Consider the following 17,872-nt stretch of genomic DNA (forward strand, 5'->3'; position numbering starts at 1 on the left):
TGTAATATCTAAACCACTGTGGAATATATTTTCCGTAACCAAAAATATGTTTGAAACTGGTGTACAAAATTGTAAGTGAGACTCAAAAACAAAACTTATGAACAGGAAGCATAGAAGTAGGACACATAGAACAGATCTACCACTTCTTAGACTTGCTTTCAATGAGAATGACAGATCTATAACTGAATTTGGTCGGGTCGCCCAAAAAGTTACATATTGCAGCTTTAACTTGATAACATTTTCCTGACGTTAGACATATTTTTGAAGAAGTCAGAGTAAGTTACAAGTTTTATCCCCATGTTAAAAGTTTGGGTGACACTTCAAAATAGAGGTAAGTGCAAAATATAAAGTGCTCACAACTTCTTGCAATGGAAGTTCTTTGGTCATAAAGCACAGAGTTGGGTTGTTAGTGTTCTACATGTTAGGAGCTATCCATGGCTGAAATGACCAGGCTGAGGTAGGCCTGTGAAGCTAGTTCTTCTGCAGACAGAGTTATGTAGGTGCCATTACCCGGTTGTGTAGGTGCCATGTTTGGTAATCCCCCTCTGTACATCTCCGGTTGAAGATGGACCTGAAGTCAATCTTGACCAGCTGCCACTCGGACCGGTGACTGACGTGGCCAAAGATCCTGCAAACAGCAAAGAACCTTACAGCTGCAGCAGAAAAGGTACACTGGTATCTGGTTGTCAGTTAGCAAAGCCACAGCAGCTGTGAACACTGATAGGTACACTACACTGAAACACAGCAGTCTGGTTATAAGTACAGAAGGTGGCAGAGGGAAAAACACTAGTCAAACTAAGGTGTGTCAGGTATGGCACCCATATTAGGAAGTCCCTCAGTGGTCAGACCGAGGCATCAGTCAAGACAAGACACTTCTGAGCTGAATAAAATATACTTAGGAGTAGTTGGCTAGAGGAATGTAAAAAGTGTGGACTCAACATATTTTCTTTCTTTGACTTGGACGAACAGGACAGTTGTTACTAAAAGCTTTAGAGAAACGGCATTTGGCAACTAATGGAATGTGTACTATGGAATCTAAATGAATCACTTTAAAAGAAGAGATATGTCTTACAGGGTGTGTATTTCCCTCAGATTCAACAAAAAACTTCAACCGAAAGTCAAGGTTATAACACCACATCAAATTAACATTCACACGTCTCAGAAAACATTCCTTCTCAGAGAAAATTGGGTGGGAGTTTAACTGGAATTGACCTCCTCTCTCTGCTAACCAAACAACAAATTTATCACAATCAATCCATCAATTAACGGACTGAGGCGCTGGTCCATAACTGTCACTAACTGTAAAATCATTATTAATTGATAAGAAAATGATAAATAATGAGGTGTCCATACACAGAGATGCAGAACAGCTGTAGTAGGCTGTCAACAATCTCCTAAAAGTATCATATCCCACAGTCCTGTCTGTCTCAGCTGGTTCAGAGAAGTGTATAGCACTCTGGGCCTACAGGGAGAAAGTCATTTATCCTATAAATTCCTTCCATCTTCCCCGCTCTCTCTTTCCTTCCCTCCCATCATCTGTCTGTCTCTCCCCTCATCTCTCTCTCGCCCCACTTCTGTCCTTCCCTCTCCCAGTCTCAGCAGCTGTGGCCTATCCTTCTGTTGCCGAGCCGACTACAAAGTCAACTGTCTCTCCGTCACTCAGTTACGGTGATGACAGGTGTTACAAAAGACTGATGTAAGGGCTATGGGAAACCTTATGCAGCAGCCGTCAAATTTTTACACCAAAAAGTGCAATAAGAGCAGTATCATCTCATGTAGTATAGCTAAGTGGGTCATTCTAGAACGAAAGAAGTTATCGAAAAGACAGAAAACTTCATATGCTGTGTTTCTTAAAACTATTGAGTCAATGTTGCTACATAATGCAGAAAGAAGTTGTAGAGTCGTACTTTCCTCTTCGGTCCTTCAGACATAGTCTATTTTATTTTTGATGATGTTCCTCGTGTTCTTCAAACGGAGTGCTCTGCTGTCGCCGGTCTCCCAACACCACTGATGTCTCTGTGATCATAATCCCGAGACAGATGGTTTTGATGTGAGGCTAAACCTTGAGAGGGATCTATTCCATTCATGTTAGGGAAAATGAGCAGTCAGCGCTGCCGTTACTACCAGGGTTTGGATACGAGCAAACTCCCACTCTCGCACATAATGTTAACACATCTAACACGGTTACGGTTCATTCAATCTCAATTCACTATGTTAACATATCAAACATAATGTTTATCTGCAATCAGATGGGATTTGGTTTCACTGTGTGGTGTAGTGGTAGCGCTCTAGTCTATACGGACAACATACAGTAACACTTCTGGGCCAACGTTTGAATCTTGCATCCAGCCCTTTTCGGCTCCGAGTTTCCCCTTTACCGGTCTCTCCCTCTCATTCAAAAGTGGGTAAATAAAGTTGACTTACGTCATGATGAGAGTCTCCTCCCCCGGCTCCCCTAGTAACCCATCCACAAACAGGGGCGACATGGTGAAACTGTATTTATTCCACTGTCTCCCCTCGTCGAAACTCATCCTGCGAGAGGAACCATAGAAATATAACTACTTTTGTTCTGTATCTCTATGGGAGAGACCATAGCAATAGAATAAAAACTCCATTAGTGTATTTAACAGTATTATAGTATTTTATGCTGTATCTTTATGGTAGAAACCACAGCAATATAATAACACATACCATAACTGATGGACAGAATTAGAACATATTACAGTGTATAATATTACAGTGTTATATATATCTCTATGGGAGAAAACACAAATCTTCTCCAGTGTCTCATCAAACTGATAAACTGAGGTTAAATTATTCCACCATGACACAGGATATGAGCACTGCATTCTAAAAGGCACTGAAAGGCAAGGCTTACATGACGTAACAAGCAGGGAAAGGTGAAATTGAATGGCAATCGTCAAAGGAGGAGAATATCTCATGGCCTATTGGTTTGGAATTACACTAATCACTTCCTATGTTCTTAGACATACTCATTACGCTATCGGGCTTGTGGGAACGTGAGGATTGAGTCTTCCTCGGGAAAGAGAGGAAGGAAAAGAGAGAGAGGAAAAGAGAAAGAGAGCGAGGGAGAGAGAAATGAAAGAGAGAGTGAGAGAGAGAGAAATGAAAGAAAGCAAGAGAGAGAGAGAGAAATGAAAGAGAGAGAGAGAAATGAAAGAGAGAGAGAAAAATGAGAGAGAGAGAGAGAGAGAGATCGAGAGAGGGGCGGAGGGAGGAAGAGTGAGGGGTTGAGAGGGAGGGAGAGGGATAGAGACTCACCATAGGTGTCGGATGGGGAGTGGAGTGTGTCTTATAGCCACCAGGGCTCCTCCTTGGTCCAGGTAGAGAACACTGTACTCCTCATCAAAAATCTGAAAGACAAAAGGTATAAATTATAAACTCATTAAATTACTAGCGTTATTGATTACCAAAACATTTTTGTTTTAGTAGTGGACTTTAATGTTGATGAAAGAGCAACCTAATGAATGAAAGTACACACACATAGGCATGCACACACATACACACACACACACAAACCTGAAATGAGTTATGGCTCAAATCAGCATGATGAGAATACATCAGACACCCCTCCCCACATCTCCCTCCCTTTCCCCCACTCTCCCTCCCTCCACCCCTCTCGCCCTCCCTCCCTTCACTCACCCCCCTCGCTCTCTCCATTCACCCCTCTCCCTCCCTTCACCCCTCCCTCCACTCCTCTCCCTCTCTCAATCCACCCTCTCTCCCTCCACCCCTCTTCCCCACTCCTACCCGCACTCCCTCCCTCCAGCCCCCCCCCCTCCAATCCTCTCCCACCTTCTCCCCCTCTCTCCACCCCATCGCTATCCCTCCACCCTCCCTCTCTCCCCGCTCTCTCCCTCTCCACCACTCCCTCTCCACCCCTCTCCCTCCCTGCCTTGACTCACCCCTCTCGCTCTCTCCATCCACCTCCCTCCGGCCCTCTCTGTCCACCTCTCCACCCCTCTCTGTCCCCCTCTACCCCTCTCAATCCACTTTCTCTCCCTCCACCCCACTCCCTCCAACCCCTCTGTCCCTCTTTCCTTCCCTCTCTCTACCCCTCACTCCAGCCCTCTCTGTCCACCTCTCCACACCCTCCCTCCCTCTCCACCCCTCTGTCCCCCTCCACCCCTCTCCCACCACCCCTCCCTCTCCCTCCACGTCCCTCTCCCTCCCTCCACCCCTCTGTCCCTCTCCCTCCACATCCCACTCTCCCTTCGCCCCTCTCCCTACACATCCCACTCTCCCTTCGCCCCTCTCCCTCCACCCCTCTCCGTCTGTCCGTCCGTCTCTCCCTCCACCCCTCTCCGTCCGTCTCTCCCCACCCTCTCCGTCCGTCCGTCCGTCTCTCCCTCCACCCCTCTCCGTCCGTCCGTCTCTCCCTCCACCCCTCTACCTCCGTCTCTCCCTCCAACCCTCTCCGTCCGTCTCTTCCTCCATCCTTCTCCATCCGTCCGTCCGTCTCTCGCTCCACCCCTCTCAGTCCGTCCGTCTCTCCCTCCACCCCTCTCCGTCTGTCTCTCCCTTCACCCCTCTCCGTCCGTCTCTCCCTCCACCCCTCTCCGTCCGTCCGTCTCTCCCTCCACCCCTCTCCGTCCGTCCGTCTCTCCCTCCACCCCTCTCTGTCCGTCCGTCCGTCCGTCTCTCCCTCCACCCCTCTCTGTCCGTCCGTCCGTCCGTCTCTCCCTCCACCCCTCTCTCGTCCGTCCGTCCGTCCGTCCGTCTCTCCCTCCACCCCTCTCCGTCCGTCCGTCCGTCTCTCCCTCCACCCCTCTCCGTCCGTCCGTCTCTCCCTCCACCCTCTCTCCGTCCGTCCGTCTCTCCCTCCACCCCTCTCCGTCCGTCCGTCCGTCTCTCCCTCCACCCCTATCCGTCCGTCCGTCTCTCCCTCCACCCCTCTCCGTCCGTCCGTCCGTCCGTCTCTCCCTCCACCCCTCTCCGTCCGTCCGTCTCGCCCTCCACCCCTCTCCGTCCATCCGTCCGTCTCTCCCTCCACCCCTCTCCGTCCGTCCGTCTCTCCCTCCACCACTCTCCGTCCGTCCGTCTCTCCCTCCACCCCTCTCCGTCCGTCCGTCTCTCCCTTCACCCCTCCCTCCACTCCTCTCCCTCTCTCAATCCACCCTCTCTCCCTCCACCCCTCTTCCCCACTCCTACCCGCACTCCCTCCCTCCAGCCCCCCTCCCTCCAATACTCTCCCACCTTCTCCCCCTCTCTCCACCCCATCGCTATCCCTCCACCTCCCTCTCTCCCCGCTCTCTCCCTCTCCACCACTCCCTCTCCACCCCTCTCCCTCCCTGCCTTGACTCACCCCTCTCGCTCTCTCCATCCACCTCCCTCCGGCCCTCTCCCTCCGGCCCTCTGTGTCCACCTCTCCACCCCTCTCTGTCCCCCTCTACCCCTCTCAATCCACTTTCTCTCCCTCCACCCCACTCCCTCCAACCCCTCTGTCCCTCTTTCCTTCCCTCTCTCTACCCCTCACTCCAGCCCTCTCTGTCCACCTCTCCACACCCTCCCTCCCTCTCCACCCCTCTGTCCCCCTCCACCCCTCTCCCACCACCCCTCCCTCTCCCTCCACGTCCCTCTCCCTCCCTCCACCCCTCTGTCCCTCTCACTTCGCCCCTCTCCCTCCACCCCTCTCCGTCTGTCCGTCCGTCTCTCCCTCCACCCCTCTCCGTCCGTCCGTCTCTCCCTCCACCCCTCTCCGTCCGTCCGTCTCTCCCTCCACCCCTCTCCGTCCGTCCGTCCGTCTCTCCCTCCAACCCTCTCCGTCCGTCTCTCCCTCCATCCTTCTCCATCCGTCCGTCCGTCTCTCGCTCCACCCCTCTCCGTCCGTCCGTCTCTCCCTCCACCCCTCTCCGTCCGTCTCTCCCTCCACCCCTCTCCGTCCGTCTCTCCCTTCACCCCTCTCCGTCCGTCTCTCCCTTCACCCCTCTCCGTCCGTCTCTCTCTCCACCCCTCTCCGTCCGTCCGTCTCTCCCTCCACCCCTCTCCGTCCGTCCGTCTCTCCCTCCACCCCTCTCAGTCCGTCCGTCTCTCCCTCCACCCCTCTCCGTCCGTCCGTCCCTCCACCCCTCTCTCCGTCCGTCTCTCCCTCCACCCCTCTCCGTCCGTCCGTCTCTCCCTCCACCCCTCTCCGTCCGTCCGTCTCTCCCTTCCACCCCTCTCCGTCCGTCTCTCCCTTCACCCCTCTCCGTCCGTCTCTCCCTTCACCCCTCTCGTCCGTCCGTCTCTCTCTCCACCCCTCTCCGTCCGTCCGTCTCTCCCTCCATCCCTCTCCGTCCGTCCGTCTCTCCCTCGACCCCCTCTCCGTCCGTCCGTCTCTCCCTCCACCCCTCTCCGTCCGTCCGTCTCTCCCTCCACCCCTCTCCGTCCGTCCGTCTGTCCCTCCACCCCTCTCCGTCCGTCCGTCCGTCTCTCCCTCCACCCCTCTCCGTCCGTCCGTCCGTCTCTCCCTGCACCCCTCTCCGTCCGTCCGTCCGTCTCTTCCTCCACCCCTCTCCGTCCGTCCGTCTCTCCCTCCACCCCTCTCCGTCCGTCCGTCCGTCTCTTCCTCCACCCCCTCCGTCCGTCCGTCTCTCCCTCCACCCTCTCTCGTCCGTCCGTCTCTCCTCCACCCCTCTCCGTCCGTCTCTCTCCCTCCACCCCTCTCCGTCCGTCCGTCTCTCCCTCCACCCTTCTCCGTCCGTCCGTCCGTCCGTCTCCCTCCACCTCTCTCCGTCCGTCCGTCCGTTTCTCCCTCCACCCCTCTCCGTCCTTCCGTCCGTCTCTCCCTCCACACCTCTCCGTCCGTCCGTCTCTCCCTCCACCCCTCTCCGTCCGTCCGTCTCTCCCTCCACCCCTCTCCGTCCGTCCGTCTCTCCCTCCACCACTCTCTCCGTCCGAACGTCCGTCTCTCCCTCCACCCCTCTCCCGTCCGTCCGTCTCTCCCTCCACCCCTCTCCGTCCGTCCGTCTCTCCCTCCACCCCTCTCCGTCCGTCCGCTCTCTCCCTCCACCCCTCTCCGTCCGTCCGCCTCTCCCTCCACCCCTCTCCGTCCGTCCGTCTCTCCCTCCACCCCTCTCCGTCCGTCCGTCTCCTCCACCCCTCTCCGTCCGTCCGTCCTCCCTCCACCCTTCTCCGTCCGTCTCTCCCTCCACCCCTCTCCGGCCGTCCGTCCGTCTCTCCCTCCACCCCTCTCCGTCCGTCCGTCTCTCCCTCCACCCCTCTCCGTCCGTCCGTCTCTCCCTCCACCCCTCTCCGTCCGTCCGTCTCTCCCTCCACCCCTCTCCGTCCGTCTGTCCCTCCCTCCACCCCTCTCCGTCCGTCCGTCCCTCCCTCCACCCCTCTCCGTCCGTCCGTCCGTCTCTCCCTCCACCCCTCTCCGTCCGTCCGTCTCTCCCTCCACCCCTCTGTCCGTCCGTCTCTCCCTCCACCCCTCTGTCCGTCCGTCTCTCCCTCCACCCCTCTGTCCGTCCGTCTCTCCCTCCACCCCTCTCCGTCCGTCCGTCCGTCCGTCTGTCTCCCTCCACCCCTCTCCGTCCGTCCGTCCGTCTCTCCCTCCAACCCTCTCCGTCCTTCCGTCCGTCTCTCCCTCCACACCTCTCCGTCCGTCCGTCTCTCCCTAGCACCCCTCTCCGTCCGTCCGTCCGTCTCTCCCTCCAACCCTCTCCGTCCTTCCGTCCGTCTCTCCCTCCAACCCTCTCCGTCCGTCCGTCTCTCCCTCCACCCCTCGCCGTCCGTCCGTCCGTCCGTCCGTCCGTCCCGTCCGTCCGTCCGTCTGTCTCCCTCTCTCCCTCCACCCCTCTCCGTCCGTCTGTCCGTCCATCCGTCTCTCCCTCCACCCCTCTCCGTCCGTCCATCCGTCCGTCTCTCCCTCCCTTCTCCCTCCTCCCTCCCTTCTCCCTCCTCCCTCCCTTCTCCCTCCCTTCCTTCTCCCTCCCTTCCTTCTCCCTCCCTCCCTCCTCCCTCCATCCCTTCTCCCTCCATCCATCTCCCTCCCTTCACCCTCCATCTCCCTCCCTCCATCTCCCTCCCTCCATCCTCCATCTCCCTCCCTTCTCCCTCCCTCTCCCTCCCTCTCCCTCCATCCCTTCATCATCTACCTCCTTTAATTAGACACGAGGTCCCTTAAATTGAAATCCACCCACAGGCATCGTTGTACGGGCAAAGGCAGGGTTTATCTACACTAAATCACAGCGGCGGGTGGCAAGGTGGTGGATTAAACACCATCCTGGGGATCTCTCTCTCCCTCCCTCCCTCTTACCTGTCTCCACGTGTTGCCGGCATCCGAGGTGATGAACATGCTCACGTTGCTGGTGGTCAACTCCGCTCCGATGGAGCCTGAGGAGAGGAGTGGGGGGGAGGTTGGGTGAAGTGTTCAGGATGAGAGAGTCCCGTATGACTTTAGCCAAGTGCTAAACTATTGATATCCTTGTGGGTGTGGGGCTGATTTAAATCAAATCCAAAATTCCACAGCTGCCTGTGGAATTCCATAACCTTAATAAAATATGTTTCTTAAATTACAGAAGTGATTGATGTTATTTCTCCCTGAAGGACGCAGATTGTACACTAGAGTCAAAGTCAGTCATGTCCTTTCATACAATGACAACTAAAACGGTTTCCTAACACACATTACAGTAATATAGTCCATTTACTGTGCTGTATTAACCATCCAGAATCCTCTATCAGATTGAGGCTGTTGAGTCTACTATAATTACTCCCATTTAGTGGCTAATTAGTCAGGTGGTTTAACAGGAGGCTAGAGGAGAAGAAGTCTCCCTCTTGCTCTCCCCTTCATGTATATATCTACCTCAAATACCTCGTACTACTGCACATTGATCTACCCCTTGTATGCAGCTCCATTCTTCTATATTATATCCCTCTTGTGTTACTATTTTTCTTTTTATTCTAATTTCTTAAACTCTGCATTGTTGGGAAGGGCTCGTAAGCAAGCGTTTCACGGTAAAGTCTACACCTGTTGTACTCGCCGCATGTGACAAATGAAACGTGATTGAATTAGATTTGTACCCTAGGATTAAGGGCTTTTATCCAGTGTCGAGGTGAAACAGTGCTCTTCTTAAGTACCCTATAGCTGTTGCTTTAGAGATCTATCACCCAGCAAAACACTGTCGGTTGCAGTAGCCTACTTTGAATGGATACAGAGATGTGAAAACACTATTTGTATGTTTGTATGTGAATGACTGGTCCCACAGCTGTTGTCCCAGAGCCATGACTCAGCTGAACACAGTCAGTCAGTTACATTATGGATATATGGTCCCGTGTGGCTCAGTTGGTAGAGCATGGTGTTTGCAACGCCAGGGTTGTGGGTTCGATTCCCACGAGGGACCAGTACGGGGAAAAAATGTATGAAATGTATTCACTACTGTAAGTCGCTCTGGATAAGAGCGTCTGCTATATGACTAAAATGTAAAATATAAATGTAATAATATTCTATATAACGGATACAGAGATGTTCTGTAATAACAATTCTACTTGTACTAGCGATAGACCTTCTGTCATACTATGCCATTTATACTACCCCGTAGAGTTCTCCAGAGACCCCATGGCACTGTCTAGTAGTAGACTAGACCCACTCCTGACTCCTAAGGAGTGTGGAGATATGTCATAGACTAGTCTAGCCCAGCAGGAATTAAAATGCTGCTAAAATGGGAAGCCATTCTGAGACTGATGCTGATCGTGAGTCCAAAATGACACCCGATTCCCTATTTAGTGCATAGGCTCTGGTCAAAAGTAGTGCACTATATTGGGAACAGGGTGATATTTGGGACACATCAATGTCGCTGATCCTCCTGTGGTGTTTGTTTTACTCCACTAACGGTGGGGAGATGATGAGTGCATCGAGCGGATATGCACTCCTGTGCCTGGATGCCCATTCGGCAGCCATAAAGGGCTAAACCATGATGGGTATAGTTTTGGGCACCACTGTGGGTTTCTGGAATATGGTTTCCTGTGTTAGGCCACAAATTTGAGCTGACACAGACAGGCTGCCACCTAGGTTCCTGTGGGAGAGAAAAACTCACTGTGGATGGTAGGGCTTGGTGTTTTGTTTTTGTCCCTTTTCATACAACAAGTGGGTCTAATAGTGAATGCTGATTGGTTAAAACTGAATTCCAGCTGGTGTCTATTCCACAAGTTACCACCGGCTAAAGCTAGACGTTATAATGCCTATTTACTCTGTTCCATCTGACTGCGCAATCCACCGTCTCATCAGCCCAGGCAGGCACTTCATAAACTTTATCTCCACTATAAAAAGATAATCTAGACATTATCTCACATTTCTTTTAGACTAATATTTAGTTTTCAACAGCAGAGAAACCTTGCTGTCTGTCCCTCATTGATTCAATATTCAAATTCAATCTCCAGCTGTCCCATAGTAATGAACGTGTCGGGAGTCAGGACGAGACAGATAGACAGGCAGGCAGGCAACGTTTCTCAGCCAGTTTAAATCATGAATCAGCTGGCATCATTTTTATTGATGTATACAAAGAAATGTCAATTGAAAAAAAGGTCAAACGAAACAAAGTGCAGCTAGTTTGCAGTCTTTCCAGCTTCAGTTTGAAGTGATTGACTTCATCTCGGGCCTAACAACACCCGTGCCAATATATCCTCCAAACACCGGCTTCTCTGCATTATCACTGAAATAGAAACATGTTCAGTTGGGTGGCAAAGGTGGTATTTTAACATTGCGAAACCATATATTTAGTCTCTGTTCATGTGCAAATGGGAGAATGTCATATCTGACAAAGGGCCATGTGAAGCCAGTGATGAGCAGTGTGTCACAAAGAGTCAACAGTTCCATACAGCACAATATAAAAGACAATAGAAGGGCACTAGTCAGGCAGTGACTGGAGGAGAAAAAGAAAAGGCACTTAAGAGGAACAGCAGGCACTCTGAAGATTCTGTCCCACTCCAGAATTCCCAAGTGTAGCACTTAGCTAGTAAATCTATCTGTATACAACGCACAGTGGTGACAGCGCGGGGACGTCAGTATGGGCCAACAACAAATATTATGCATGGCCGTCCTAAAGTATGCTGGATCAGAAACTTTTCAGGAAGTGCTTTGGGCTGAGTACATCATTTAAATCCAGATATATTTGCAACGTGAATGAAGCCCCCCGAGTTGTATAACTGCCAGAGTTTGAAAACTTTAACACAGGACATGTTCTTCCCGGAACGATAAGGTATGTAAATTGTCTAAACTCAACTCATAAAGTCAAAAGAAACACCTCAAGTATCTGAGCTTCACAAAATTTTCGCAATAAACGTAACTTTAAAAATCCACACTGTCACTAAAGAAAATACCATGTTCACCTACCTGAGGCCACAATGATCCCCGGGGCAGAGTCCTTGCTCTCGATATTCCCCGACGTGTAGGGGTTGGCCGACACATGTAGGTGGAGGTGTAGGGAGCAGTATGGCTGGGGAGGAAGGACAAACAGAACAGTTAGCCTGACTCATTAACAACAGAATAGACTTAACTGTATGTCAACACAAACACTCATTAGAGAAGACCCCCAAGCAAATCGAGGTGGGATTTATTGACACACAGGAACGCACGCACAGGAACACACGCACGCATGTGCACACACACAACCCCCCACACCCCCCCCACCCCCCACCCCCCCCCCATCATAAATCCTCACACAAACACTACTCCCCATTGGCTCCTTCCACCATTAGTTTTGATTGGAATAACCTTTAGCTACACAATTCTCATTAGGACACTGCAAATGCCAGTAGTGCGAGCATGTGTGTTGTGTGTGTTTAGAAGTTTATTAAAAGGCTGACATTTTCTGACAAATGACTGCATCATACTGGGTGAAGGCGAGGTGCGCTTTTGAATCACTAATTACTTTATCAAAGGGTAATTATTTTGGGGTGTATAAAGGGAGCTAAAAGGGGGCTATGCTCTACCCCTTGGCTGACTGGGACCTGTATCTATAATGTACACTGTAATAAAGCTGACCATTAGAGCAAATCTGTGTTACTTTTAGACGGCCAGCACACTTAACTATTAGAAAGACACCGAATAGAGTTGATATCCACAAACAACACAGCAAAGGTCTCAACTTTGGCCACTGAAAGTAGCTACTAGCTAGCATGAACAATCAACACTCAAGTTTGTGGAGAAACAAAGAAAAGAAGGGCATTGTTTGGCTCTCTCTTTATGACACATATCCAGCTCTAAACGTGAGATCAGTTTATTGGACTGGATCAAAATCAAAATGGCTGACCTTTCAGCTCCGCTAGCTTCCTCCACTGCACAACCTCCGGAGCGCTCAGCTTTGACGAGCAGTGCTCTTTCAGAGCTCTATCCCCCCTCCCTCACCACCGCGGCAACGGCCCGGCTCAGTCAACTTCTGACAAGGCCCCGTTGACAAGTCCAACAGTGTTATGACGTGTGTGTGTGTGTATCCATGTGTGTTTGGTACGTGCGTGCATCTGTGTGTGTGTGTTTTTGTGTGTCCTCACTAGTTCACAGCGGATGCTGTTGCCCCTCAGGTCAGCAGTGGGAGCCTGCAGTAGCCTCCAGTCTCTCCCTCTGTTGTAGGTGATATAAGTCTTCACCACGTTGTCCATCTTCTTGTTGGCGAGAAACATCCCTTTTATACCCGCCACCTAGGAGATAGAGATTAGGGAAAACATGTTTGGAAGATGTAATTCTTATTTTATATCCTGCTATCAGCACCACATTTTAGCTGGTCTAATAATGAGTGGTTACTTCAAGGAAGGTTCTAGACCTATTTCTAGGGAAACGGTCAGACACATTGTTCTCAACTGAAAGTGGTCTTATGGTATTTTTTGTCTTTTATTAACATAACAAACTTACATTTTGCACTTTTTATGAACAAAATACGAGAGCAGGCTGTCTCATCAAAACAATGGATGAGGGATAAAAATACCTGACTAATATTACGCATTTTCATAGAGTCTAGACAATAAATCACGTCTTACTTATCTTGTAATACAAACATATATTATATGGTGTTTATCGAGATGTATTCACGTTTTTATGGTTATAGGATGTTTGTGTGCAGCACCAGAGGGGATCTACTGTAATATGCTTCATAATATATTGTGCTCTGCTTAATGCAGGAGATATGATTGTGATACAGATGTCAGATCTTAATTAGACCTATATTAATCGCAGCAAAATAATCCTGCAGCAACAGGATTTGAACGTTTAGTCCAAAATGTTGCTTGATCGGTGGTTAGGCTGTTAGCTGGCAAAAAGTAGGCTACATAATTGTGTGTTAGTGCGGGTTTTCAGTTCCTTTATGTCAATCACAAAGCTCATATGTATTTTCTGCAGCGCAGGAAAATTCTCAGCAACGAGAGATCAAATTAAGATCCAACATCTGTAACACAATCACATCTCCCTAATTAAGCAGAGCACAATATATTATGATGCACATTACAGTAGATCCCCTCTAGAACTACACACAAACATCCTAGAACCATAAAAGCGTGATAACATCTTGCTAAAATCCATTTATTACAAAATAAGTAAGAAGCGATTTATCGTCTAGACTCTAGAGACCGTAGTAAGATACGTGTGTCCTAACTTAATCTGACTTGGGGGCTTGGGAAATAACTCTGAATATGAAACTGAGTTGAAGTCCTCACGTGCATCTGCCAAGCACTCCCTTCTCGTCAATAATTGACAGATACTTCAATCTCGCCTGGAGCTCAGATTTTAGCATATGCTGTGTTTCGGGTCCCCGACCCCAATCAAGGGACTGGATTTGATTCTATCGCCGACCGCAAGGCCAAATGAGGGGTTTAGACACGGCTGGTATATCATCAACAGCCTAATTATTTGATTTTCCATGGAGCTGATATCCATTCAGAGCTGCTATTTTCTTCCCTGGCAATCTGGTTTACAGCGGGCCCCTCGTTTGTATCAGGTATGTAAGCTAATGTCTGCAGTTACTCATCAAAGAAAAGAATGTGCGCGTCAGCAGTTTGAAACTGCTTCTGTGTTCATTCCAAAGCGCGTTTGAAAATGGAACAGCAACTCGGTTTACTTCCAAAAGTGACAGGAGATGACTTTATTCTCTACACCTCCCGGTTCTTAAACTCTCCCACATTGATCGCTAGTCAATATAATCTAATATTACCGGAGTAGGTAATATAGAGAAAGAATAGGTCTATTTGGGAAGATTGCATTGAAACGAGGCTGTGTGTGATGGTTATTATCAGTGATTTATTCATTCCATCTGTCAACTGTGTGATTGGAAATCCTTCAATACACCTTGTACTTGGGGGTCGAACACCTTGAAACTGTATAGTTTGTACTTCTGCCAACATTCGATATCATGGCCCCGCAGGGACTCCACACTTCAAAGCCTACTATAGGCCTGGGCCTATATACTGTACCACTAGAGTATGTGATATAGGTGTTCCAGAGCATAGCTCCACAGGCAGCATTTCACTTCCGGTCTCAGGAAAGATGAAGGCAATTGGTATCTCAAGGTTACACTCTTGTGCAAACCACCTCTGTTTCTAAAATTACATGCCAACCTTGAGCATTGTCAACCTGTATGTGTATTACACCTTTTCTCCAGTGTATTTACAGATCAATCATGAAATTAAGCATGCTCCTTCACCACACTCCTGCCTTGTTTACAGTATATTCACTGTATACATATACAAATTATAAATATATATTCTATATGTATATATTATTGAGACAGAGATAGGTAGAGATGAGTAGAGAGACAGAGAGGGAGGACGATTCAGAGAAGCAGTGGAGACAGGATGACGTATTTGTGCTGCAGGCATCAGTGTTACCCACACAAACAGGTGCATCTATCTTATCTCCAGTATATTTACTTTGTACATGTACAGGAGGTCTATCATGCCGTTGTATATTTACCTCATACAGGTTGATCATGCCGTTGTACATTTACCTCATACAAGTCGATCATGACGTTGTACAATATACCTCATACAAGCCTATCATGACGTTGTACAATATACCTCATACAGGCCTATCATGACGTTGTATAATATACCTCATACAGGTCTATCATGACATTGTATAATATACCTCATACAGGTCTATCATGACGTTGTATAATATACCTCATACAGGTCTATCATGACGTTGTATAATATACCTCATACAGGTCTATCATGACGTTGTATAATATACCTCATACAGGTCTATCATGACGTTGTATAATATACCTCATACAGGTCTATCATGACGTTGTATAATATACCTCATACAGGTCTATCATGACGTTGTATAATATACCTCATACAGGTCTATCATGACGTTGTACAATATACCTCATACAGGTCTATCATGACGTTGTACAATATACCTCATACAGGTCTATCATGACGTTGTACAATATACCTCATACAGGTCTATCATGACGTTGTACAATATACCTCATACAGGTCTATCATGACGTTGTACAATATACCTCATACAGGTCTATCATGACGTTGTACAATATACCTCATACAGGTCTATCATGACGTTGTACAATATACCTCATACAGGTCTATCATGACGTTGTACAATATACCTCATACAGGTCTATCATGACGTTGTACAATATACCTCATACAGGTCTATCATGACGTTGTACAATATACCTCATACAGGTCTATCATGACGTTGTATAATATACCTCATACAGGTCTATCATGACGTTGTATAATATACCTCATACAGGTCTATCATGACGTTGTATAATATACCTCATACAGGTCTATCATGACGTTGTATAATATACCTCATACAGGTCTATCATGACGTTGTATAATATACCTCATACAGGTCTATCATGACGTTGTATAATATACCTCATACAGGTCTATCATGACGTTGTATAATATACCTCATACAGGTCTATCATGAAATTGTATAATATACCTCATACAGGTCTATCATGACGTTGTACAATATACCTCATACAGGTCTATCATGACGTTGTACATTTACCGCATACAGGTTGATCATGACATTGTACATTTACCTCATACAGGTCTATCATTGAGTTGTATATTTACCTCATACAGGTTGATCATGACATTGTACATTTACCTCATACAGGTCTATCATGACGTTGCCCTCGTGCCCCATGCTGCTGACTACGTTCTCCAGGGCCAAGGTGTAGAAGACCCCTCCAGTCTCTGACACGTACAGGTTGTAGGTGTCGTTCTGGTTCCACTCCTGTACCGCCGCAACCACCCGGTTCTCATCCGTACTGATCACATGCAGATCCTAGCAGAGAAAGAACGTCAGCAGGTTACATTTGACATTAAGTTGCATACATACTGTATCATGTAATTAATTACAGACTAATATACTCTGAGTGTACAAAACATTAGGAACACCTGCTCTTTCAAAGACAGACTGACCAGGTGAAAACTATTATCCCTTATTGATGTCACTTGTTAAATCCACTTCAACCAGTGTTTATGAAGGGGAGGAGACAGGTTAAAGAAGGATTTTTAAGCATTGAGAAAATTGAGACAAGGATTGTGTATGTGTGACATTCAGAGGGTGAATGGGCAAGACAAAATATTTGTGGCTTTGAATGGGGTATGGTAGTAGGTGCCAGCCGTGCGCACCGGTTTGTGTCAAGAGTTTTTCACGCTCAACAGTTTCCTGTGTGTGTCAACAATGGTCCACCACCCAAAATATATCCAGCCAACTTGACACAACGGTGGGAATCATTGGAGTCAACATGGGCCAGTATCCCTGTGAAACGCTTTCAACACCTTGTAGAGTCCGTGCCACGACGAATTGTGGCTGTTCTGAGGGCAACTCAATATTAGGAAGGTGTTCTTAATGTTTGGTACATTGAGTTAAATGAACATTTAAATTAATCATTTTTACAGCGATTTTGTTTCATTACAATTCATTAATTAGTTGGTAGCTAACAATTTCAATTAGATTGCATTGGTGAAACAATCAGGTTTAATTAATGACATGCAGGCCAACTGTAATTTCACTTACACAATAAAATAATGACACAATAGTAATTACAGTGAAATTACACTGGAATGAACAACTTAATGAAGAGATTATCAAGCAACAGACTCAAACGTCTAATTTTAAAATCCCCATGTAATTATCAAATTACAGAGGTGATGCAGTATGTAACTCTCAAAATGGTAACAGAAAAACAATCTACTGCTTCAGAAGTAAGTGATCTGATACTCTCTCTAACTACTGTAGCTCCCCCCCATGGAGATGATAGTTCAACCCTGACAACTTTTGCATGCATCTACCCATTTAGAATGCATTCTATTAAATCCAGCACATAATAAGGAACGTAATAAAAAAATACGAAAATAACTAATTATAATCGAATCTAACCTCTCCCTTGATTAACCTGAAAAATGGACACTTTGAATCAGTTTTGATTTCCATGTACCCACAATCAACGCCTGTTAATAGTAATATGTCAACGGTGTATTACAGTGGCCTTTCGAGAACCTCCGTCTACCCAATTTACCATCGCACCCCCGCTGGGTTTAATCAGAAGAATAAATCAGTATCCGACCTCATTCTCACCAACGTAACTCCAGCGAGGAGGATATTACACTTATTAACTTGAATTGTGTGCTCGTCGGCCCGCACTAACACAGAGGGACACAAGCTGTTCTCGCTAGTGAATTTCATCTACCTCTGGCTGCGCCTGCAACACCTCAGTGTGGCGAGACAGAGCGAGAGAACGAGAGAGCGAGAGAGAGCGAGAGAGAGCGAGAGAGAGCGAGAGAGAGCGAGAGAGAGCGAGAGAGATTAGGATGGCCCATGGCTTGATTGAATAAAACATGTTTAATTGTCAACGGAGAGGCGGGAAGGACACAAGAGAGGCCACAGGCA

At 48.1% G+C, this 17,872-nt stretch overlaps 1 protein-coding gene across 2 annotated transcripts in view; it reads right to left on the reverse strand.

The window, feature by feature from the left end:
* LOC106564712 (VPS10 domain-containing receptor SorCS1) overlaps positions 1-17,872 on the reverse strand; it is a 157,557-nt gene that overhangs the window by 24,248 nt on the left and 115,437 nt on the right. For both annotated transcript variants that reach the window (XR_006757943.1, XM_045691193.1), the window contains exons 9-15: positions 16,082-16,261; positions 12,490-12,636; positions 11,333-11,435; positions 8,261-8,337; positions 3,283-3,374; positions 2,425-2,532; positions 511-628 (exon numbers count right to left, since the gene is read on the reverse strand). Coding sequence is in view for 1 of the 2 variants with exons in the window: in XM_045691193.1 (XP_045547149.1) it covers positions 511-628; positions 2,425-2,532; positions 3,283-3,374; positions 8,261-8,337; positions 11,333-11,435; positions 12,490-12,636; positions 16,082-16,261 (825 nt within the window). In the remaining variant the exon portion in view is untranslated. The remainder of the gene's footprint in view (positions 1-510; positions 629-2,424; positions 2,533-3,282; positions 3,375-8,260; positions 8,338-11,332; positions 11,436-12,489; positions 12,637-16,081; positions 16,262-17,872) is intronic.

The sequence above is a fragment of the Salmo salar genome, chromosome ssa12 (assembly GCF_905237065.1).
Source record: "Salmo salar chromosome ssa12, Ssal_v3.1, whole genome shotgun sequence".
In the NCBI taxonomy this organism is placed as follows: Eukaryota; Metazoa; Chordata; class Actinopteri; order Salmoniformes; family Salmonidae; genus Salmo; species Salmo salar.